General features: G+C 43.1%; 1 protein-coding gene across 10 annotated transcripts in view; it reads right to left on the reverse strand.

Moving 5' to 3' along the window:
- nrxn1a (neurexin 1a) overlaps positions 1-25,135 on the reverse strand; it is a 1,536,646-nt gene that overhangs the window by 18,600 nt on the left and 1,492,911 nt on the right. For 6 of the 10 annotated variants that reach the window (XM_067988977.1, XM_067988978.1, XM_067988975.1 and 3 more), the window contains one exon: positions 9,206-9,293. In XM_067988977.1, the coding sequence (XP_067845078.1) occupies positions 9,206-9,293 (88 nt within the window). The remainder of the gene's footprint in view (positions 1-9,205; positions 9,294-25,135) is intronic. The other 4 variants (XM_067988981.1, XM_067988982.1, XM_067988980.1 and 1 more) reach the window with 1 other exon arrangement.

The following is a 25,135-nucleotide window of genomic DNA, read 5'->3' on the forward strand; positions in this document are numbered from 1 at the left end:
GCCCGACGAGAGCCGTGAAGAAAAATAAGAAAAGTTTATGGGCAAGTGCAAGTCTAACAAGAGGCGTTCGTTCGCCGCTCAGAGGAAAATCCGGGCCATTGTCTTTTGTCAATACGGGCAAATAATTCAAAATAATATTTAATTCTATGGAATGTTCTTAATCAACACATTTCCCTGCTTTGTCTGAGTGATTCATGCATTAATCACTTGTTTGCAGCTGGGTAGTAGAAGGTTTGTCCACCTGGAAAGATGTGGGTGTAACATCTCTTCATACTGTAAGAGTTAGGTTACAGTGACAATAATGACCTCGGCCTGAGTTGAGATCTGAAACCACAGCTCTGGAAGGCAGACAACATTCTGCTTCAGGGGAGACCTTGGGTGATTTTATTTCCACAGACCTCTCTTTCTGTCTTTTTGTAAATTAATGTAATATGTGACTGTCGTTGCGAAATTCAAAGCTGCAGTGAGGGCTTAAAATTTACTATAAGGTTCTATGGAAAATTGGAATTATGAGTCCCACTGTGCCAACCTAAAAAAAAAATTAAATGCTGAACCCCAATTTTCAATTTTATGGGGAAAGAAAACGCATTTGTGTCCAGATCGTGATGGCAACTGGAACATATTCTGAACGCAGCTTTTAAATGTATAGTTCAATTATAGAGTTGGACCCATTCCAATATGGACCTACGACAGCATGAACATTCTGATGTAGTAAAAGATTAAAAATGTTATGGCAAATATATTAAATTAATTTATCAATTCTGTGTCCATGGAGGCAGCCTGAATTTCCAGGGTAGGGTGGGGTGGGAGCACAGAGAAAGTACTGAAAGAAATAGAGATTTCAGACAAGGTGGTCACTATTGGGCTGAGCAAGTTAAAGGAAGACATGACACTAGGTCAGGATGGATTTCATACAAGTGTTTAACATCACTGGTGAATTGCATGTGGTTTACTACACTCATTGCAGAATGTGTAGGTATGAAATTTTATCCTTTAAAATGGAACAATAACAAAGCCAGCAGAGCAAATATAAAACTAGAGTAATGCCATCTGCAATGCAATTTTAATTAAACCAAAAGGTAGAGCTAAAACGGTTACAACATAATAATATTGCTCTTATCCATTATACCATTACAACCTATTTAATTGGTTTCCAAAAACACTGTATTAGACTAATTAATACATCCAGGCTGGGTCAGACATATTGTAATTTTACAAGTTATTGGCTGCAGGCTGAGTATGTTAATAATGGAGTATTGCATTTCAACATTTTATTAAAGGGTGACAATGTTCTCACAGGGAAATATTTTTAGTCCAAAGTACTTGCCCCACAGGAAAAAGAATAGTTTAAAAGTTCATTGAGAAAGGTCCCGTCATGAGAAGAGATATTTCCTGTTTTGTCAGTGTAAAAGCATTCTCATGCAGACATGCTACATCAGGTCTTTCAGATGGAAATGACCCAATTGGAGGTGATGTATTTAGTTGGCTTGTTTCCATCTCGCTGTCATTGGGCTGATCAGATTCTAACAACCTTGCTAATCCTAGATACCAGTTCTGGCACTTAAAACAATTCAAGTTTAGTACTGACCAACACTAAACTTCATTGTTGTACTCAAGTACTGGGAACAGGAAGAGTGCGGCTCGCTGGTGAGCTCAATGGCAATCTGCTGGAGACGTATCTTCTGAATATATCATACGGATTTTGGGAATAATATTTCCTTTGGTAGATTACATTCTGGATCGTATCCCTTTTATTTTAATAAATGACTAATCTGGAGTCTGTAGTTTGTTTTGAATAAGTTGCATACAGCAACACCCACAAGGCTTCACCTGTTTTGAAACATGCCTTTATCACTGTCATCTCCTATTCTACATTGTTTTATTTGAAAGTAAAATGTTAACATTTTGAAATAACCAAAAAAGAACTTTTAATACTTGAACAAACCTGAACTTAAAAGGAATGACTCACATAAATTTCATTTCAGATGGCTCATATCAGTCAACTTGAAAAGGTACCATTGTTTTATCCAGTTGCGCTAAAAATTGGTCAGTAATGAAAAATGTATCTGAATGACCCCATTTTATTCACATTGCGTAGCAGAGCCTGTTTGGCATGGTATTCCAATGGTCTGGATCGCGGATCTGTGGCCAATCATCTATCCAAGTAAAATCAAAATGTTGCTGGGTGACAGGACTAGGTATCTGTGTGAAATTTAAATATGCCATTCTCTGGCATCTAATAATTTATCACTTCATTTCAAACAGCTGGCAGCTGTTGAAATTACTTTGAGACAGGTACACCATGTAGTCTAGAATGGAAAAGCCTCCCGTCAAAAGATTCTGCTACCTTAAAATGAATTGCAGTAAGAAACAATGATCTTAGATATCAGTGCTGTTCACAGTAGTGGACAGTTTGGGAAGATTGTATGTCAATTATTGACCAGTGCATCAAAACTCAAACAGTTAAAATGGAATAAATTCAAAATGAAATGTTTGGTTATAGCTAGCTTAGTCAGGCTAAAACTAAAATGCTGCAAGCATTTTTTTGAAGTATATCTTTTCTGCTTTTGGAAGATTTCTTCTTGAAAGAGTTATCCTGTTCATTCCTTTTCTATACATATCAAGTTTAATTAAAATATATAAAATGATTCTTTTCTTAATGAAATCATTAATCCTCCAATTTTTGTATTTTATTAAAAGAATGTTCAAATATTTGTAACCATATGTTTTTACACTAACTGGTGCAATCACTTAGCTGCTTGAATCTTCTTCAGTCTGCACTTTCTTGTATAAACATGGTTGGATTTCAGGGATTGATGGGGCTACAATCTTGCCGTCAGGATAAGGCCACTAGTTTTGGTTATAGAAGCATAAAGAGCCACTCCCACGTGTTTACCCTCTAACTCTCTGCTTTATAGGCCACTGCGCCTACAGAGGCCAATTCCTGGCTGAGTATAAAAGAGCAGCAAAGTGGTGCACAGAGGCTGCTCTCCCAAAACAGGATGTAGCTAAAGCACAAAGCAACAACAAAACTGAGGTCATCAGCTACCTGAAATGGCCGTTTCATTTCCCCTTTGCTTTTTATTGAGTTGTACAAAACTGACATGCTTTCACAGATCATGGTGCAATATATGCGATACTGATTAATTAATATTTGCAGTGAGAGTCAGACACAGCTCTGCACATTGGTTGCTACGACTTGCTATTTCTTGCTAGGAGGTTTAGATCGAATAGGATGAGTGGGGCAGGAAGCTCATGGGCATTTGGGTTTGGGCAGCATGTGGTCCCTGCAGCAGCTTAGGAAAGGTGGGATGCTGCGACCTGCCAGTTCAAGTTGTCCCATGCTCCATTCAGCTGTATTGTACGGGCAGTTGAATTTTAGAGACAGCTGCGTGCAGAAGGCACATGGGTCACATGCCTCCGGCTGCAGACATGAAAGGCTGTCAATGTTGTGAGTGACTGTTGACTTACCCCTGTTTTGAATTCATGAAAGTGGCTGTACGCTGCAGTTCTGTAATGTCATTTCGAAGTACTTGCCTCTACTTTGACACCATTTTCTCAGGACTTTCTTTGGTACATTAAATCTTCAAGCTGTTAGTTAGCTTGCTCTATTCCATAAAAAAAGTAGAAAATGCAGGAAACACTCAGCAGATCCTGCAGCATCTATGGGTGTGGACCATTCTTCAAAAAGCTTTGAAGGAAGGTGCATACGTGAAATATTAACTTGTCTGTTCTCTCCACAGATGCTGCCTGACCCATTGAGCGTTTCCAGCATTTTCTCCTTTTGTTTCAGATTTTCAGCATCTGCAGTTTTTTTCTTTATGTTTCTATCCAATTCTATGGTGCAAAGTCTCAGAAAGTACACACATGGCTCTAAATGACACCAGAATATTGTTCTACATGTTATTAAATAACTGCCTACAAAATAACAATGAACATTTTTAAATGGGACATGAGAATAAAAGCAAAAGAAAATTTCTCTTCCCACGGATTATTCAAATTGTTACAACTGAATCATTTGCAATAAACAGGATGCGGTGAGCAATGTCTGGGTTACAGAAAACATTTCAAATTATAAAGTATGTTCCAGATCACTCTGTGGGTGTTTTAAGTGTACCCAAATACTTGCTAACTCTGTAAGATTAGTTAAGTATGCCATAACAATTGTAAACAGTGTAAAACACTCTTAGAATCTGTATTGGCTACATTTTCAGAAATAAAGATCGTGGGGGGTGCAATTGGATAGTGTCAGCCTGCTGGCGTGAACTGGGCACAGGGAACGATCCATGTGCTGGAATGGATAGACCTGAACCACACTCAGGCCTCATTTAAATGAGACCAGCGAGCTGCAGACACCTCCTGTGAACTCCCAGGCTGCTCGCCGGTGAAGTGGATTCGAATTTTGGCGAGTTGCCTGTGGACACTGCGTTGCCAGCAGTGGCACCTCAAGTGGATCTGGGGGGGGCGGGGGGATGCAATCGGGGTGGGAAGGGGAGGCGAACGCTAGTGGGTGGAGGCCTTGAGGATGGGAAGATGGTCGAGCGGGAGCCAGCAACAGTCTTCGGGATTTGCTGTGGAGCCGGGAGGAGCAATTCTGCATTTAAGGATTGCTGGTTAGGCTGCATGTAGACATGGTTATCTTGAATGCAGCAGCCCAATTTCGGGAAGACGGCTTCGCCTCACCCCTCCCTATCTCTGTAACCTACTCCAGCCCTACAACCCTCCGAGATCCCTGCGCTCCTCCAATTCTTGCCTCTTGCACATCTCCGATTTTAAGCGCTCCACCACTGGCGGCCATGCCTTCAGCTGCCTAGGCCCTAAGCTCTGGAATTCCCTCCCTAAACCTCACTGCCTCTCTACCTCTGTCTTCTCCTTTAAGATGCTCCTTAAAACCTACCTCTTTCACCTGTTCTAATATCTCCTTACGTGGCTCGGTGTCAAATTTTGTTTGAAAATGCTTCTGTGAAGCGCCTTGGGATGTTTTACTATGTTAAAGGCAATATATAAATGCAAGTTATTGTTGTTGAAACAAGCATTTGCAAAGGGCCTAACGCCTGTTTCAGGTGTAGGTGCTGGATGACTATACTTCAGCCTTTACCAAAATAGCATTAATGATTGAAACAGATGACTGTGAGCATGTTCACAAGGACATGGAAAAAGGAGAAGTTATGGGATGTGTGCACAAAGAACAATGAACGACCGTTTTAATATTGAAATGATGGCTGCAGATCAAAGATTAGGTCCAGTGTTACTGCATCTATCTGCATGTGTAAAGTGGGGCCACTGGGTCATTGGCTGCACTTGACAGCCAGAAGTGGCTATAACCTGGCAAGGACTGATGCAGAAGCAGAAAGTGAAGTGGAACTCCTCTGCTACAAGGTGTGATGAAGCAGTTGGTGAATATTTATAGGAATCACAACAAATACTTTGTTTTTGACAGGCAAGCAATTAGCGTTAAAAGCCCACAGTGTGGAATAACTTCTTTAATCTCGGCTACACTAGGACTTGCAACAGGAGGTTTTGCAAATTTCTAAACTATGACACAAAGAGAATGCACTGAATGGAATTTTATTTTGATTGACTTGTTCATTTGTGCCATGCTTTTATCATGCCTTTATTTTACAATCATGTCACTTCACATTCTTTTTCTCACTTTAGAATATTCAATAATTGCTTTATTTGTCAAGGTAGTAGTCTGACTACATTTTATGGCCATGCACTGTCACAGTGCTTTGATTGGTCTGTGTACAAAGAAAGAGGATTTCATGGGCATGACTATGACCCCGAGCATGGAAGGGGGAAGGGGGATCAAATTATGGTCGGGAAACACGGAAATACGAGTTTTGACGTAAGGACGTCTTTTCTTTTTTTTTTGTCAGTTTGCCGTCCGACTGGCCGGCCTGATTGAGAGGCTGGTCTCAGTCGGGCGGGAGAGCAGCCAGGGAGAGGATGTCTTCAGGTAAGTCTTTGATTGTATGGATAGGGGAGGGGGCAGGGGTGGGTATGGGTGGGCATAGGGCAGGGGTGGGTATGGGTGGGCATAGGGCACTGATGTGCATGGGTGGGTATGGGGGCACGGGGGAGGGAGTGGCGGGATCGGGGGTCATCGCGGGGTCCGTGATCATTGGGGGGGAGTCAGAGATCGGGGTGGCAGAGACCGGGGGGGGGGGGTCAGAGATTGGGGGGGGGGGTCAGAGATTGGGGGGGTCAGAGATTGGGGGAGGGGGGGCGGAGATTGGGGGTTCTGCGATCGTTGGGGGGGTGGCAGAGTTCGGGGGGAGGGTGGAGATTGGGGGAAGGGGGGTCTATGATTGTTGGGTGGTGTCAATGCAGGTAGGCTTGTTGGGCCTGGGGGAAGCACTCCTGTTCCGCCGGGCCCACAAGCTGTGCCAGAAAGGCACTTACCTGCAATTTTGGGCCTTCTCGCCTCCTTTAACGTAAAGGAGAAGGCCCGGGAATCCAAGCCCGAGGGGTTGAAATTGCAAAATCTGCAAAAATGGAGGCCCGTAGCCTCCTTGAAAGGTTTTATTCACCCACCCACCTCCTGGGAGTGGGTTGGTCACGCACTCCTCATCCCACCTCGGTGAAAACCAGAAATGGGCAGGTCTGAAATGGTTGCGATTTTGAATGTCCTCCCACTCCCAACCCACCTGTTTTCAATGTTAATATCGTGCCCCATGACTCAGAGAGTTTATTGCTTCTTGCAGTTTAAAAAAATAATCTCTTCCCCAGTTCCATTTTGTCTCCCCCTTTTCTTCCCTTATCCTAAAGGCATTGATTTCTGTATGATTTCAGTTACAACTTGCCCTGCAGTTTAAATAGCCAATCTTCATGTGTAAGTCTAGACTGCTGGTGTCAGAGGCCTATTAGATCATGTGGACAGCTATGTGTGATCCTGTCCTCCCTAGATATCCTCTCACATGCACTTTCCAGCAGCAATCAGAAGTGCAAACATTGATTGATTTTCCTCCTCATTAGATCCATGGTGCTGAGGCCAGTTGCAACACCCCAACTGGTACCCCAGCTGAGATTAGTTAACTCAACACTGAACCAGGAACCTTCTAGTCTACATGGCTCAATTCTACATCATGTAGTGTATTTACCCACTGTGGCAACAAGGAAGCTCCTCTTCTCATTTTTAATCCACTTTTTCTCTTGGCCAAGATAGAGGAGCAGAGGGCCCGTTTATAGTGCTCAAGTTGATCATTAGAAGTAAAATCACCCAAGAAATGGCCCACTTTTGATTTCTCTGTCCCCAAACTCTACTTTGTTACTCTCCTTCACCCCCAATGGTACATTTAAGATCATAGCACTATGAAATATCACAATGCCACACTGTTCCGTAATTTTGGTAACAAATAGCCTCACATTACATTTCTTCTTCACTCATGCCTGAGATTAAAAGATCTCAGGTTTTATTCTACGTCTTTTATAAGTGGGCTGATGTCAGCCAGGGCCACAGTTTGGATGTTACAAATTGTCCCAGTGTCCCTTGATGAAAGGGGGGGGGGGGTGGGGGGGGGCGGAAATCAGCCAGGATTCTGTCTCTGCCTTAGCATCTACTGGCCCCTGGAACTATAACCTGACAAAAAGTCAAAGCCTTCAGGACAGTGGAGAGAAAACGAAAGAAAGTTGACTAAATTGATTAAAATTGAATCTTTAAGCAAGCTTCTAAGGATAATATGAGGAATTTTCCATGTAGAGTAGTTAGAGAGTGAATGGTTAGGCCACTCGATGTACAGCATTAATTTCAAGACAATGGGTGGAATTCATCTTGGACCATAGTGCAAAACAGGCGATAGCGAATTGTCAGTCTGTTTTACACTCCGCCTTAATATTCATTTATATTCCAATGGAAATGAATATCGCGCAGAGTGTAAAACAAGCAGGCGGTTCTCCATCTCCCGTTTTGTGCTTCTGCCCAAGACAAATTTCACCCCATAAGTGTTATCCTTTCCATTTATTTTGAAGTGTTCTATTAGAGTTTCACAAAGCTGACAATAAGTCACAATAATGGCTATCTGATGGCATAGTGTATTGGTGTACCAACACTCTATGTCACAGAGTGGTAGGGTACAGATCCTTGACCCATGCAGCAATTGCCCAATCTCAGTCAGGGAGGTTAAATGCTTTCCCATAGAGAGAGAAAGACTGTAAGGAAAGTCTCCCAAGGCTATTGATGCAAACTTTATAGCATCTGGCTCAAAACTGGCATTGGCAGAGGCAAGAGGGTTGAGCTGAATGCCTACCTACTTGGTTGTGGAATGAAGCATGCTGCAGGAGTTGAACCAAGGAAAAGAAAATGAAGGAAACAAAAAGTGATGAGATTTTTGAAAAAGGCATCCTTGGGGGAGAGTAACAGATAAAAGGGCATGTGAAAAATAATTTAGACCAAGGGAACAATGTACTCCTTGCTACAGTTACCAGTGATTGTGTCATGAACAGCTCAGCCCAAGGGACCAGAGGATTCGGCCTGTTCCCTGAAAACTTTCTACTGGGTGAATATAAATCACTCATTGGAAATAAAACAGAATTAGAAATATTCCCAGTTACAGTTTTACATAAATATATTCTTAGTGTGCTGTAATTTTGCTGCACTGGCCTAAGTTTCAAATGAAATATGTGCGAAGAGCAACAGGAAATTTTGTTGGCTTTACTGTCTGTTCTACATGTGTGTGGGTATGTGCACTCAATTCTATTTGTTGGAGTGTGAGCCATTCTGAATGTATGAGTGTGAGCCCAAGCCAGTCGACATGTCTGAATGTACGTGTGTGTGTACATGATTGGGTCCTTATCTTTGGATGTTTGAGTGTGTTTGTGCATCTGTCTGAATGGTGATGTGTCTGTATGATTGGATGTGTGTTTGAGGCTTAAGGTATGTGTGTTTGAATGTGTTGAGTCTGTGTATGGATAGCTATCTTTATGCATGAATATATGAGTGTGTTCATGCCTGCCTCCCTGAATGTTACATGGCTGTGTGTTTGAATGTATGCCTGTGTTTGTCTGTCTGATTGACTGAGATACCACATTACTGTTTAAATTTGCAGACACCATTAAACCAGCCCTTTAACTGCCTACAACAAGCCCTTTAACTACCTACAGTGACCAAACAATGAAACCCCTTCCATTGATCAAGCAGACGTACAAAGCATGCAAACACACAATCACAGAAACACCAAGAAGGAAGTAATAAAAATGGACTAACCTAACCCACCTGAGCTTGGCTCACACTCATCAATGTCCTCATCATCGCTAGGACATTCAGCAGATGCAACCAATAGATCATCTGTGCTCTGTGAAAAAAATGTTTAAAATTAGTGCCTTTTAATTCCATATATTAATAAATTTATTTAAATATTGCAAAAGAAGTTTCAAAAGCAAAATAGCACACTATCAATACTTGAAGAAATGTTTAAAAATTTGTGCTGTGATTTACGCAGTCAATATTTTAAAATGTCATTATCCTCACTCCAACATAAATAATACTCTTAACCAAGTGTTTTATTTGAATTACATTCAAATAGTAAATTCCTATTTTATTGACAACTGCTGTTACAATTAGTTAGAACCTCCGAACACACTGCAGCGTAACAAAAAATTGTCTATCTGCACTGTTGATTTCTCAAGTGACAGATGAAAGCAGAAGAAGAACATTTAGGAAGTCAAGGGTATTGTTAAGAGACAAAAAAGTATTTTCCAGAATTGCAGGCCAGATGGGGATTAGAATGCAGAATGTATGTTTTATTTTCCAATACAGGGAAAATTAAGGACTGCAGTAGACCTTCAGCACCAAATTCTGGATATATAGCAGAGTTTCAAAAGATACTCCAGAAAACTACTCCAGTTTCAGTGAATTAAAAGGAGTTGCATTGCAAGGGTCAAATACTTGTAAATTGCTAGTGTCTCGGGGATTAGGGAAGCAGGAGTGTTGAGTGTGAGATGCTAGCCCAAACTGTTCAGTGTGAGACCAATTAATCCTGTGTACATCGAGTTACATGACGTCTACAGCACAGAAAGAGGCCATTCAGCCCAACTGGTCTATGTAGGCCTTTATGCTCCACACGAGCCTCCTCTCACCCTCTTCATCTAACCCTATCAGCATACCCTTCTATTTCTTTCTCTCTCATGTGCTTATCTAGCTTCCCTTAAACGCATCTACGTTATTTGCCTCAACTACTCCTTGTTCCACATTCTTACCACTCTGGGTAAATAAGTTTCTCCTGAATTCCCTATTGGATTTATTTGTGACTATCTTATATTTATGACCTCTAGTTATATGACTACCCACAAGTGGAAACATTTTCTCTATATCTATCCTATCAAATCCTTTCATTATCTTAAAGACCACTATCAGGTCACCCCTCAGCCTTCTCTTTTCTGGAGAATTGTAAACAATTTTACAACACCAAGTTATAGTCCAGCAATTTTATTTTAAATTCACAAGCTTTCGGAGACTTCCTCCTTCCTCAGGTAAATGTTCAGGTGTTGTACAACTTGGTGTTGTAAAATTGTTTACAATTGTCAACCCCAGTCCATCACCGGCATCTCCACATCATTTTCTGGAGAAAAGAGCCCTAGCCTGTACAGCCTTTCCTGATAAGTATATCCTCTTAGTTCTGGTATCATCCTTGTGAATCTTTTTTGCACCTTCTCCAATGCCTCTATGTCCTTTTTATAATATGGAGGCCTGAACTGCTCACAGTACTCCATCTGTGGTCTAACCAAGGTTTTATACAAGTTTAACATAATGGGCTCGATATTAGGAGGGAGGGGGGGGTCGACTGGGCGTGTGGGTAACGCGCCCAGTGAATTCGGGTGATCGCAGCCTAATTGAAGCCACTTACCTTGGTTTCCGGGTTTTGCGCTGGAAAGCTGCGCAGCGGGCGGACTGCGCAGCCGCATCATAGGCTGTCAGCTGGAGGAGTCCTATTTAAAGCGGCAGTCCTCCACTGACTGATGCTGCAGAAAGGAGCCAAAATTACAGCATGGAGCAGCCCATGGGGAAGGCTGCTCCCAGGTTTAATGATGCCTCACTCCAGGTCCTACTGGATGGGGTGAGGAGGAGGAGGACAGAGCTCTTCTCAGTGGCCTGCCTCTGCCACCAAGAAGGCCTGGCTCGAGGTGGCAGAGGAGGTCACCAGCACCACCAACATATCACGCATCTGCATACAATGCAGGAGGCGCTTCAATGACCTAAGTAGGACAACCGAAGTGAGTACACTTACTCATTCCCCTACATCCCATCTGCCACATCACTGCCCCCACCCCACATCTCCTTCTGCACTGCCAACACTACTCTGTCACATCACCCCTCACACCCATTCAAAGCTCATCCTCATCTTACCTGCACTTACTCAACTCGCCAGTACTCATCTCACCATTACCACTCAACCCAATCCTCGTACAATCTCATGGCTCCGTCTCATACTCACCCTCTCATGCATCTCTTTCACGGTCAGCCTCACCCAACCTGCCACTACATGTGCTGCAGCCACAGGGCATGCATCACATATGTGCAGTAGGAAGCGTAAGGCAAATGTGTCGTGAGCATGAAGGGGATGCACAAGGGTGTTTGAGGGTTTGTCATGGTTTTTACTTATATTTGATTTCTGATCAACTCACATTACATATTATATTGTCACCACTACTGCCACGTTTTTGCGAATCTTGTCTGGTTTGCGCAATAATGCCCTTTGCTGAGGATCACCATGAAGACCCACACCTGATGCCACCCATTGTGTCACTGCAGAGTGGGTGTAGGTGTATTTGCAGGGCTGGTTTGTGCAGATGACTGAGAGATGTCGGCGATGTCCCCGGTGGCACCCTGGGAGGATGCAGAGGAGAAGTTGTTGAGGGCAGTGATGACTTTGCCAGCAACAGGTAAGGAGATGGTGCTCGGGCCAGCCGGGAGCAGGTCAGCATGAAGGAGGCTGCAGATGTCCACGACTACATGTCGAGTGACTGTGCCTCCGTGTGCACTGCTGCTCAGAGAGGTCCAGGAAGCTGAGCCTCGGCCTATAGACCCTGTGGCGAGGGTAGTGCCTTCTGCGACGCATCGCTCTCTGTGGTTGACTTCCCTCCTGCTGTGCAGGTGGATGTGTCACAGTACTGTGTTGTGGAGCTCCACCTGTCAGAGGTGGATGGCGTGGCCGGTGAGGCTGGTGATGCGGTTCGTCCTCCGAGGAGGTCATGACTGCAGCTATAGTAGTCCCCATCCGAAGATGTACGTTTGAGGGGGTCCGCAAGGTAGGTAAATGTGTCTGCACACCGGGGCTGAGGTTCCAAGTTGGTGAATTTGATTGTTAGGAGGAGGGTGGTGGAGGCCAAACTTTGTCCAAAGTGACAAAGTGGCCTCCTGCAATGAGTGAGGGTCTCCCCCACGCCTGTCAAATGGACCTTTGCAGCTGCCACAGGCTGATGGCTGCAACACGTCCATTTCAACTGGGAGTGTTTCCCCCAGTAGGGGAAACACGCTCAGTTGAGATGAAAATCCCACCCCTCTTAAAATATGCCACAAATCAGATCTGCTAATGATCTGAACTATGCAATTAATTGCCTTAAGTGGGATCCCAGCGGTTTTAATTGCCGGCGGGGGTCCCGCATGCGGGGGCTGTGCCTGCATCTAAGCGCGTCACTGGGGAACCCGGAAGTCGTCAGGTTGGAGCCAGGCTCCGGACCCACCCCTGGAATCCCCGATTTTCGGAGCACCCCCGCCACGAACCCGCCGGCTCCGAGGTCCGAAAATCAAGCCCAATGTCTCTGATTTTCAATTCTATCCCTCGAGAAATGAACCCCAGCACTTGGTTTGCTTTTTTTATGATCTTATTAACCTGCATCGTTACCTTTAGTGCTTTGTATAGTGCAAAAAATATCTGGATCCACAGCTGGATTCAAGACAGTTTGCATAAAATTAGTAAAATTCAAAAAATGAACACAGACGATACAGTACAGGGTTTGAGCAAATAATCTAACAGTGCACAGTTTCCATCTTATTTCTAAATTTGTGTCTCCTGTACAAAAAATAGTGAATAATTGCACCATTTGTTGATGAAGTATACTGAACATTATTTCTGTGCATCAGGAACTAACTCTTATTGCAAACATTACATTGTGTAATATTTTTAAAAATTATTTATGGCTCAACTATATATCACACCCGAGGAAAATAACTTAATTAATACACCGAGGTTTAACAGTCTAAGAGCGACTCTTGCCAAATGAAAACAGAGCCTTGGTGAATTTGGTAACTTGGTAACAAGTATTAATTCCTTTGTTAGTTAGAGAGCAAGCTCACTATTCTGGTCAAGTTGTTAATAGATGATCTGTCCCTACCTCACCTCAGCTGAAATCATTATACTTGCTTTTGTTACTTCAAGACTTCATCCTCCAATGCCTTGCTCATTGGCTTCTTCAGCTCCATCTCACAAAATGTCCAAAATCTCTACCATCCACATCTTGTCCATCACTAGAGCCTGCTCGGCCATCATCCCTATCTTTGTCAATTTCAACTTGTCCTTGTCTTCAGATTCTCCCCTGGACTTGCTACTTTTGCAACCTCTTCCAACCTTTCATCCTAGCCTCTGCCATTCAGTTCTCTAATTCTGGCCTCCAATAAAGTCCTCCTCTCCACCCACTCTACTATTGATAGCAGCACCTCCTGTTGCCTCTCTGCAGTTCCTCTGTAAAACTGCATTCCTTGCAACTTTCCCCATTAAGTGTTCATCTTTTATTATCATCAGTAGCAATTTTTAGCCTCATGTTTTTAGATTTAATAAACAAAAACTATTTGAGGTGCACAGCAGATTGATCAGCATTTTAAAGGGGAAAAAACAGGTTAACGTTTAGGTATGATCTTTCAACAGTACTTAGTTCTATAGTTTTGTTTTGGAGATATCACTTCACTCACTTATCCCTCTCAACACGACATAACAATACAAGTGTTCATCTAAACTAGTTAAATGTAAGGAGTCGCACAACACCAGGTTATAGTCCGACAGCTTTATTTAAAATCACAAGCTTTTGGAGCTTTGCTCCTTCGTCAGGTGAATGAAGAGTTGCATACAGGCACAGCATATATAGTCAGAGAACAATGCCTGGTGATTACAGATGATCTTTCTAACTGCCCTTTATCACACCTCGGCAGAGAGATAATCACAGCAATCAAAGGAGTGAATGGTGGTCAGACAGGTTAGTCAGGGAAACATTGCATCCAAGAATACTGAATACACAAGGGGTCAAATCAGAAAGACAGAGAGAGAGAGAGAGAGAGAGAGAGAGAGACCAGAAAGACAGAGAGAGAGAGAGAGAGAATGCCCAGTTGTATTAAAAACAGATAACTTTTTTCGCTGGAAATCGCAGCAGGTCCGGCCGCATCTGTGTATGGAGAACAAGCCAACTACGACTTGAGTCTGGATGACTCTACGTCAGGTGGGGTTACATGTAGCGTGACATGAACCCAAGATCCCGGTTGAGGCCGTCCTCATGGGTGCGGAACTTGGCTATCAATTTCTGCTCGACGATTTTGCGTTGTCGTGTGTCTCGAAGGCCGCCTTGGAGAACGCTTACCCGAAGATCAGAGGCTGAATGTCCTTGACTGCTGAAGTGTTCCCCGACTGGGAGGGAACCCTCCTGTCTGGCGATTGTTGTGCGGTGTCCGTTCATCCGTTGTCGCAGTGTCTGCATGGTCTCGCCGATATACCATGCTCCGGGGCATTCTTTCCTGCAACGTATGAGGTAGACAACGTTGGCCGAGTCACAGGAGTATGAACCATGTACCTGGTGGGTGGTGTCCTCTCGTGTGATGGTGGTATCTGTGTCGATGGTCTGGCATGTCTTGCAGAGGTTGCCGTGGCAGGGTTGTGTGGTGTCGTGGACGCTGTTCTCCTGAAAGCTGGGTAATTTGCTGTGAACGATGGTCTGTTTGAGGTTAGGTGGCTGTTTGAAGGCGAGTAGTGGAGGCGTGGGGATGGCCTTAGCAAGGTGTTCGTCGTCATCGATGACATGTTGAAGGCTGCGAAGAACATGGCGTAGTTTCTCCGCTCCGGGGAAGTACTGGACGACGAAGGGTACTCTGTTGGTTGTGTCCCGTGTTTGTCTTCCGAGGAGGTCTATGCGATTTTTCGCTGTGGCAGCCCCAGTCCACCACCGGCATCTCCACATCTAAACTAGTTAAATCAGCATACCCTCAATCCAAGTAATCCCTTACCCGTCTCTCGGCTGCGATGGGGCCCAAACAGGGACAGATGTGATGGTGGGATAGTTTTGTCTTCTGAATGCAGAATACATTGCCAGCTTGGGATAATTGCATGGTCAGTATAAAAAAGTTTCAGTTCACAAATTGACAGGATGTATCTGGGATTAGATTCCAAAGGAAAGGGCTTGGATCCTGTAAGATTCTATTGAACTCTGTACAACTACTTTTATTTTCATATTTATAATACCTGAAATCCTTCCAGGAGAATTTTTTTTGGCTTAAAAAACAGAATTATATGAGGCTGCAAAATGACGGAAAATGCACCACACCAAAAATCAAAAATTTCTAGAGGACGCATGCCCCCAAATTTCAAGAGAAAATACGTGTCTGGTCGGCAGCACTCTTTCAGTTATTTCTAAATCCATCACTGCTGCAAACTGTTTTTTTTGCACTTTAGGTATTTGCCCTGCAAGAAATATGATGCAAAGTCGGGTATATCTGAAGCTTAATACATAACAAATCCATGGCCCGCTGCAATTTCAGTCTGACTCCTTGCCCTGATGTGTCAAGGCTTATAATTCCTGGGTGATTTTATGCTGTCAGTTTTTTTGGGATTATGTCAGCTTTTCTGAAGCTGCCAGTCAGTTTTTGTTAGATTTCTATATTGACATGCATGTATATTAAAAGTGTTATATGGATCCAAGTTGTTATTTGCCATTTGTTGTGAAATTGCAGTACATTCTAAAAGCAATTACAAAGAACTTTGCTACAAATATCAAACAGAAGAAATCTTCCTCTAAGATATATTTATACTATATATCAGAATCAGTATCAATCAAATTCAGTTAAAAAAACTAACGTACTAATATCAAACCATTTTATTCTAAGGTTTCATGCAGATGTGCCATTTAATTTTGCCTGAGAGTATATTTAATCTGATGGGTTACCGTAAGAACCCACCAAAAAAAATGACCTTTGACATAAAATACTTTGGGACCAGTGATCATAATTCCATTAGTTTTAAGATAGCTATGGAGAAGGATAGGTCTGGCCCAAAAGTTAAAATTCTAAATTGGGGAAAGGCCAATTTTGATGGTATTAGACAGGAACTTTCAGAAGTTGATTGGGAGAGTCTGTTGGCAGGCAAAGGGACGTCTGGTAAGTGGGAGGCTTTCAAAAGTGTGTTAACCAGGGTTCAGTGTAAGCACATTCCTTATAAAGTGAAGGGCAAGGCTGGTAGAAGTAGGGAACCTTGGATGACTCGGGAGATTGAGGCACTAGTCAAAAATAAGAAGGAGGCATATGACATGCATAGGCAGCTGGGATCAAGTGGATCCCTTGAAGAGTATAGAGATTGCCGGAGTAGAGTTAAGAGAGAAATCAGGAGGGCAAAAAGGGGATATGAGATTGCTTTGGCAGATCAGGCAAAGGTGAATCCAAAGAGCTTCTACAAATACATAAAGGGCAAAAGGGTAACAAGGGAGAGAGTAGGGCCTCTTAAGGATCAACAAGGTCATCTATGTGCGGAACCACAAGAGATGGGTGAGATCCTGAATGAATATTTCACATCGGTATTTACGGTTGAGAAAGGCATGGATGTTAGGGAACTTGGGGAAATAAATAGTGATGTCTTGAGGAGTGTACATATTACAGAGAGGGAGGTGCTGGAAGTCTTAACGCGCATCAAGGTAGATAAATCTCCGGGACCTGATGAAATGTATCCCAGGACGTTATGGGAGGTTAGGGAGGAAATTGCGGGTCCCCTAGCAGAGATATTTGAATCATCCACCGCTACAGGTGAGGTGCCTGAAGATTGGAGGGTAGCAAATGTTGTGCCTTTGTTTAAGAAGGGCGGCAGGGAAAAGCCTGGGAACTACAGACCAGTGAGCCTGACATCTGTAGTGGGTAAGTTGTTAGAGGGTATTCTGAGGGACAGAATCTACAGGCATTTGGAGAGGCAGGGACTAATTAGGAACAGTCAGCATGGTTTTGTGAGAGGAAAATCATGTCTCACGAATTTGATTGAGTTTTTTGAAGGGGTAACCAAGAAGATAGATGAGGGCTGTGCAGTAGACGTGGTCTACATGGACTTCAGCAAAGCATTTGACAAGGTACCGCATGGTAGGTTGTTACATAAGGTTAAATCTCATGGGATCCAAGGTGAGGTAGCCAATTGGATACAAAATTGGCTTGACGACAGAAGACAGAGGGTGGTTGTCGAGGGTTGTTTTTCAAACTGGATGCCTGTGTCCAGCGGTGTGCCTCAGGGATCGGTGCTGGGTCCGCTGTTATTTGTTATTTATATTAATGATTTGGATGAGAATTTAGGAGGCATGGTTAGTAAGTTTGCAGATGACACCAAGATTGGTGGCATTGTGGACAGTGAAGAAGGTTATCTAGGATTGCAACGGGATCTTGATAAATTGGGCCAGTGGGCCGATGAATGGCAGATGGAGTTTAATTTAGATAAATGTGAGGTGATGCATTTTGGTAGATCGAATCGGGCCAGGACCTACTCCGTTAATGGTAGGGCGTTGGGGAGAGTTATAGAACAAAGAGATCTAGGAGTACAGATTCATAGCTCCTTGAAAGTGGAGTCACAGGTGGATAGGGTGGTGAAGAAGGCATTCAGCATGCTTGGTTTCATTGGTCAGAACATTGAATGCAGGAGTTGGGATGTCTTGTTGAAGTTGTACAGGGCATTGGTGAGGCCACACTTGGAGTACTGTGTACAGTTCTGGTCACCCTATTATAGAAAGGATATTATTAAACTAGAAAGAGTGCAGAAAAGATTTACTAGGATGCTACCGGGACTTGATGGTTTGACTTACAGGGAGAGGTTAGACAGACTGGGACTTTATTCCCTGGAGAGTAGGAGGTTAAGGGGTGATCTTATAGAAGTCTATAAAATAATGAGGGGCATAGATAAGGTCGATAGTCAAAATCTTTTCCCAAAGGTAGGGGAGTCTATAACGAGGGGGCACAGATTTAAGGTGAGAGGGGAGAGATACAAAAGGATCCAGAGGGGCAATTTTTTCACTCAAAGGGTGGTGAGTGTCTGGAACGAGCTGCCAGAGGCAGTAGTAGAGGCGGGTACAATTTTGTCTTTTAAAAAGCATTTGGACAGTTACATGGGGAAGATGGGTATCGAGGGATATGGGCCAAGTGCAGGCAATTGGGACTAGCTTAGTGGTATAAACTGGGCGACATGGACATGTTGGGCCGAAGGGCCTGTTTCCATGTTGTAACTTCTATGATTCTATGATTCTATGATTCTATTTAAAATGACTGCAGTTATACGGCTGATACCAATTCCAGCCAGGTATCTATTTCAGACAATGCATAGCTGGCAGGCATAATGTTGCTGCTGTCTCTGCATCATTCTCTACCCAGAGAAATCAGAGCTCTGAACATGTATATCTGTATAAAGCTCCATTAAATAGCATTCAAAAAGCTAAAGCAATAGTTACTACTATTCAGTGAAAATTAGCTAAACAAATGGCTAGGTGATTGCTTGGATCACCTGGATATGTTGTAAAGTTTACTTCACGCCAGTGGCTGTTATACGACAGCTGTATTCGTACATTAATTGCTCAGAAATTACTCCATGTACTTTAAAACTTTAATGTCTGAAAACTTGCAAACCCAAATCAAGCTTCCAAAATAGTTTCTCTGGAGATCAGGGGCATACTTTTTACCTGGAGGCGGAAACTCAGCGGGTGGGTGGATAATCGCACGGGAAACCGGGAAGTCATCTGAGCGGGTTGATATCTACGATCGCAACTAAATTGAAGGCAATTAATTTTACTTCTGGGTTTCGCATCTCCAAGCTGCGCAGCGGGTGTACTGCGCACGTGCATGACGCGATCTGAACTCTACTATTTAAAGGGCCAGTACACAAATGGATTTTGGAGGAAAAAGGAAATAACATTATGGAAGCACATAGAGGAAAGGAAGCAACTAGGTTCTCGCATCCCTTGAAGTACTGCTGGATGCTTTGAGAAGCAGGAGGGAAGTGCTGTACACAACTATCAGATGAAGAAACCTGGTTCTGCCACCAAGGAGGCCTAGCTGGAGGTGGCAGACGAGGTCAGCAGCAGGAGTACTGTGCCCAGGTCTTAGCAAAGTGATGGAAGGGGTCATCAACAGTGTTATCAAGCAGCACTTACTCACCAATAACCTGCTCACCGATGCTCAGTCTGGGTTCCACCAGGACCAACTGCCTCCAGATCTCATTACAGTCTTGGTCCAAATGGACACAAAAGTTGAATTCTAGAAAGTGAGGGGAGAGTGACAGCCCTTGACATCAAGGTAGAAATCAACCAAGTGTGGTACCAAGGAGCCCTCGTAAAATGGTGATCAGAGGGGAAGCTCTCCAGTGACTGGAGTCATACCTGGCACAAAGGAAGATGCTTGTTGATGCTGATCAATTCAACCCCTGGACACTGCTGCAGGAGTTCCTCAGGGCAATGTTCCAGGCCTAACAATCTTCAACTGATTCATCAATGACCTTTAGTATTTTTTTACCCTTTCCCTTTTCAGGACTTCTGTGACTGAAGCATACCATTCCCCAACTCTGAGCCCAGGTAGTTCACCTACTCTCAAGCCTTTGCCATTGCCATTCTATAACGAAACTCCAGGAAGTGTGCAAGAGTGGCCCAGGTGACTTGTTTGCTGATTTTCCCTGCCTCTCCCCTGTCCACTATCAACTCAGATTAAGAACTCACTGTGTTGTGAGTTGCCTGTGCAAGCACACATCCTACTATTGTCACACTTTTCTCGGAAGGCCAACTTTTTGTGCCACCTGAAGTGTGTAGACTGTATCCATTTACTAAATGGTATTTATAAAAAATATATTCTTAAAATATCATGCCATAAATAGAATATTTGTGGGCACCAGATCATGGTTACCCAATGAGTACCTTCTCTGCCCCACATATCCAGCACTAAGAAGAAGTGGTGAATTTGAAGAGGAAATTCAAATTGGTCCAAAATTTTAACTGATTTGAATTTACTGAGAAAATATATAAATTTTGTTCATTTTGGATGTGGAAGCACCTGTCATAAAACACTCACATGTAAGGGAACGACTAGGCATAAAAATAGATTCACAGCAGGTCAATCACCATATGCAGCAGAAAGATACGTTGGTGTCTTGGGTGAGAGAGAGAAAGAGATACTGAAATAAAGAAATGATGTGGAGATGCCGGTGATGGACTGGGGTTGACAATTGTAAACAATTTTACAACACCAAGTTATAGTCCAACAATTTTATTTTTAATCCCACAAGCTTTCGGAGGCTCCCTCCTTCCTCAGGTGAACGATGTGGACCGTTTCCACACCGTTCACCTGAGGAAGGAGGGAGCCTCCGAAAGCTTGTGGGATTAAAAATAAAATTGTTGGACTATAACTTGGTGTTGTAAAATTGTTTACAATTGTCAAGAAATAAAGAAAAAGAGAGAGAGAGAGACAGAGGGAGAAAGAATGAATGAGACTGTCTCCTGCAGAGAAATGTGTCTCTGCTGCCAGCTCGGTGGAGGGGGATGTATCCAACATCCTAGCTGATCCAGTGGTTGTGGCAGGGTGTTGGTCATTAGTAAATGTATGCATCACTTGTTAGTCTAGTGGGTGTGGGAGGAATGAATCTATTATCCCTTTCAGAATAATTAAATTAGCTAGTAATTACAAGTAGTGTAAGGGTGGGGGAGGGGTTTCAAATCTGGTGGCAGTGGGGAGGAATAATTCATGAAATTCATTCTGGTATACTGACGGCTTTCTTCTGTGTTTGAGTATCAGCTTCAGAGAAAACAAATGTTAGACCCTCCAAACAAAAGGTCCCAATTGATCTGAATCACGTCTATACAGATTGCAGACTCAGTGGGCTCTTTTCCCTATTTCTGCTTTGTAATGAGTAAAGAAAGCGTTCCAATGTACATAGACTCCGACTTAATATATGTAAGTACAGTGTGTCTTTCAGAAGTTATATCTGTTGCTACTTCTTTTGTTTATTGCCTTTCAATTTTGTTAGAATATGCATGGCAGAACGTTTTGTAAAACAATTTCATTCTAGCGATCAGGTTGCAAATTACAGTAGACATTCTAAGCTCCATGTGCAAACATACCTGCTATTTCTCCTGCTATTTAAAATATAGCCTAGTAGCACGTAATTAACATCAAACACATTCAGCAATACTGACCCCGACAAAATTAAGGGCAATGAAACTACTATTGATTCAAGTTCACTTTAACTTCTTATTCATTTCAATGCAACCTTTCATTTCAATGCAGAGAACTGGGATGTAACAGGAGAATCAAAAAACTGTTTCACAAAATGGCACCTTTATCAAATGGCAAACGCAATTTAATTTATGCTGAGCCCATCTTTCCCCTGTGCATCAAAGTTAACATGAAAAAATGAAAAAAAAAGCATCATACTATTGAGTATACTGGCAAAAGCCGACCAGGTGTGTAAAAACAAATCGGAAGGCAGTTCACGTGGGGGAAAAAAAAATCAAATTTCATTTCGAAGGAGTAGATTAACTGAGCAATTTTCCAGCCAACACGGTGTAATTTCAATTTAATTTACTGTATATGAAGCTGATTTGTATGACTGGTTGTTGAAACAGTTGAACAGAGAAACTCAGATGTGTCACATAAATCAATCCTGATCTTTGATTCGCTTTCCCTGGTGTTTATCACCTTCCCTACATTAAAACAGATGCATGGCTGTATGGGAAAGAGTTCAGATGTAAGTGGGAACCTTGTTACAGCTTGCAAGCCTCATTATTTCACTTCAGTATTAATAATCTGTGATACAGGCAGAAAATGAGTTATGAATGTGCAAAACCCCAGCAGCTTCTTTCATTGTTTAAATGAAAATGAACAAAAAAACAGCAAGTCATATAAAAAGTGTTTCTTAATGCCCTTGGGAAAAAGTAGCAGTGCTCCAAATCTGAAATGAGTGGAATCAAGAAACAATGTTTGAAAATGTCATTTTTCCTCATCAAATTATAAAAAAGATCAAATTAGATACAGTGACTGAAAGATCAACATTTTTACGACATGATTTAATTGACTTTCTGGTCTTCAGTTTTATGCGGCGATGGGATAAGGGAGCCGGATTTAGTAGTATAAATGCCAGGATCTGCTCATACACACCAGTCTCCTGGAATTCAAGTTAAACAAGCACTGGTATAAAACTTGCTAAAGTGACCTTTTACTGGCACCTGTAACAAAATGAGTTTTGGCAGCTTCAACACAAATGCAAGGGGAGTGGATTCAGTGCACATTTACCCATAATTCAGCACAAATTAGTGTTCATTTGGTAGTTTCATTCAGAATGATTGGTGAGGGAAAACTGATTCAGTGAGAATGTTGTTCTGAAATTAAGCCCCAAGCACATTACTGAGCTAGCATAAAGGGAACTTTAGCCTGCATCTGGCCCATACTATACCTGACTTGCGGAATGTACTTTGATAATAGTTGGTGTATAAAAATATAGAAAATTATTCACATTCCAATACCAACATCCCTCACCCTAATGTGCTCTTCCCACCCAACAAAAACCTATTGTTTAACAAATGCTGCTGCTTTTCTTTCTGCATGCTATCCTTCTTAATTGGGAGTGTGGAAAGGTCTATGCTGTAGAGTACTACCCAGCTCCACATTGTCAAAGCTGTTCCAATGTGTCTGTATTGTTGGGCAGGATAGGTCCCATCCTCTGATTCTCTACCCCTCTCCTTTGTTGCCCAAACACAATCCCTGGTTAAGTAGAGGTGTTTTACGTAAACCCAACGGGAAAGTAGCAAAACTCATTAAATGGGGACAGCAAAGTGCACGCATCAGTAAGGGTGGGGTTTGAACTATAATCTCTACCATGGAGTCTATCACTGCATTGCCAGAAGCTCAGACAAACCTGAACAATGGCTATGTTAAAATAATGTTGATTTGCTACCTCCTGAAGTGTGCATCTGTCATTACCCCATTCCCAAACCCTAGCTCTGCCCTTGAATTTCCAAAGCATAGAAAATTGTGTAAGAGTTTGACAGATTCAAAAGATAAATGTTGATAATCTCTTCAAACTGTACTTAGTTTCAATCTCAAATTTCACCTCCAAACAAAATTAATGAACATAAAACAGCCCGGTACTGTTAAATTTAGGTTTTGTATATATTTAGTTTTTCAAAAGTCAAAGGGTTTCTTGTAAATGATCCATCATACCACAAAGTGTTCTATATAAAATGAGACCACAAGGGACACCAAAACCCTTTACAAACCTATATTATTCACAAAAGCTTTATCAACTGCACTAAGACTTGATAAAGATCATTGAAGGGCAAATGTCATTGTAACCTGTCACACATCAACCTATCATCAAACCATTTAATAGTCATACCAACTATGACATGCTTGTTCATACATATACACATAATGTATAATTTCCTTCAATAAACCAGCACACAGTTCTTAGAGGTGAAAGGGGCTGTAAGCTTCAAATTTAGAAAATGATCCCGGGACTTAGGTTTTGATCGTTTGTATTTTGGGTTCAAACTCAGACCCATGAAACTGGAATGAACTGAATCTAAAGTCTGAAAATGTGCTGCAAAACAACAGTACAGCCTCTCAAAATGTCCTGCTATGAATTGTTGACATTAGATAAATTGTGACTGAACCATCACAGAAATCACAGGAACTGAATACATGCAGGCACATGAAATTTCTTATAAGCTATTCCAGCCCAATTTCCAGTATTTATAGCCCACAAAAACAGAGGCACGTAAATGTTTGACATGTTATTGGAAATGTGCTGTTGCAGGGAGAATGAACGACATTTAGAAAAAAGGACAGAAAATGCTGGAAATACTCAGCAAGTCTGGCAGCATCTGTGGAGAAAGATACAGAGTTAACGTTTCCGGTCGATGGCCTTTTGTCAGAACTGTTAATGCTGTTACACATTGGAATAGGTGAAATAGCTGAAGCTTTCCGAGGAGTTGAAACTGATGGAAGGTCATCGACCTGAAATGTTGGGCATCATTTTATCACCCGTTGTCGGGTGCATTCCTGGCGGGGGGGGCTCCGAAAATCAGAGAATCCCGGAGTGGGACTGGAGCCCGGCTCCATCCCGCCCACTTCCAGGTTCCCCACTGACGCGCCAGCGTGCGCCCGCAGCCCCCGCTGGTGGGAATCCCGCAGGCAATTAAAGCCAGCGGGGTTCCACTTGAAGGTATTTATTTTGCTTGTTCAGGTCATTAAGTGACCTGATTAAGGGATTATGTGAGGAGGGGTGGGATTTTATAGAAAACTGGGACTGTTTCCCATACTGGGGGAAACACTCCCAGTTCAAATGGATGTGTTGCAGCTGTCAGCCTGTGGCTGCTGCAAAGGTCCATTTGACAGGTTGGGGGGGGGGGGGGGGGGAGACCCTCACTCATTGCAGGAGGCCACTCTGTCACTTGGGACAAAGTTTGGCCTCCACCACCCTCCTCCTGACAATCAAAGTCATCAACTTGCATACTTACCCCGGGGTCCAGAGACATGTACCTACCTTGCGGACCCCCTCAGATGTACATCTTCCGGATGGGGGCCGCCGTAGCTGCGGTCATGTCCTCCTTGGAGGGCGAACAGCATCACCAGCCTCACCAGCCTCGCCGTCCACCTCTGACACGTGGAGCTCCACAACACAGTGCTGTGACACATCCACCTGTACAGCAAGAGGGAGGGCTACCGCAGAGAGAGATGCGTTGCAGAGGGTACTACCCTCGCCACAGGGTCCACAGACCGAGGCTCAGCTTCCTGGACCTCTCTGAGCAGCAGTGCACACGGAGGCTCAGAGTCACTCGACATGTAGTCGTGGACATCTGCAGCCTCCTTCATGCCGAGCTGCTCCCGGCTGGCCCGAGCACCATCTTCTTATCTGTCGCTGTCAAAGTCACCACTGCCCTC

The sequence above is a fragment of the Heptranchias perlo genome, chromosome 8 (assembly GCF_035084215.1).
Source record: "Heptranchias perlo isolate sHepPer1 chromosome 8, sHepPer1.hap1, whole genome shotgun sequence".
Taxonomy (NCBI): Eukaryota; Metazoa; Chordata; class Chondrichthyes; order Hexanchiformes; family Hexanchidae; genus Heptranchias; species Heptranchias perlo.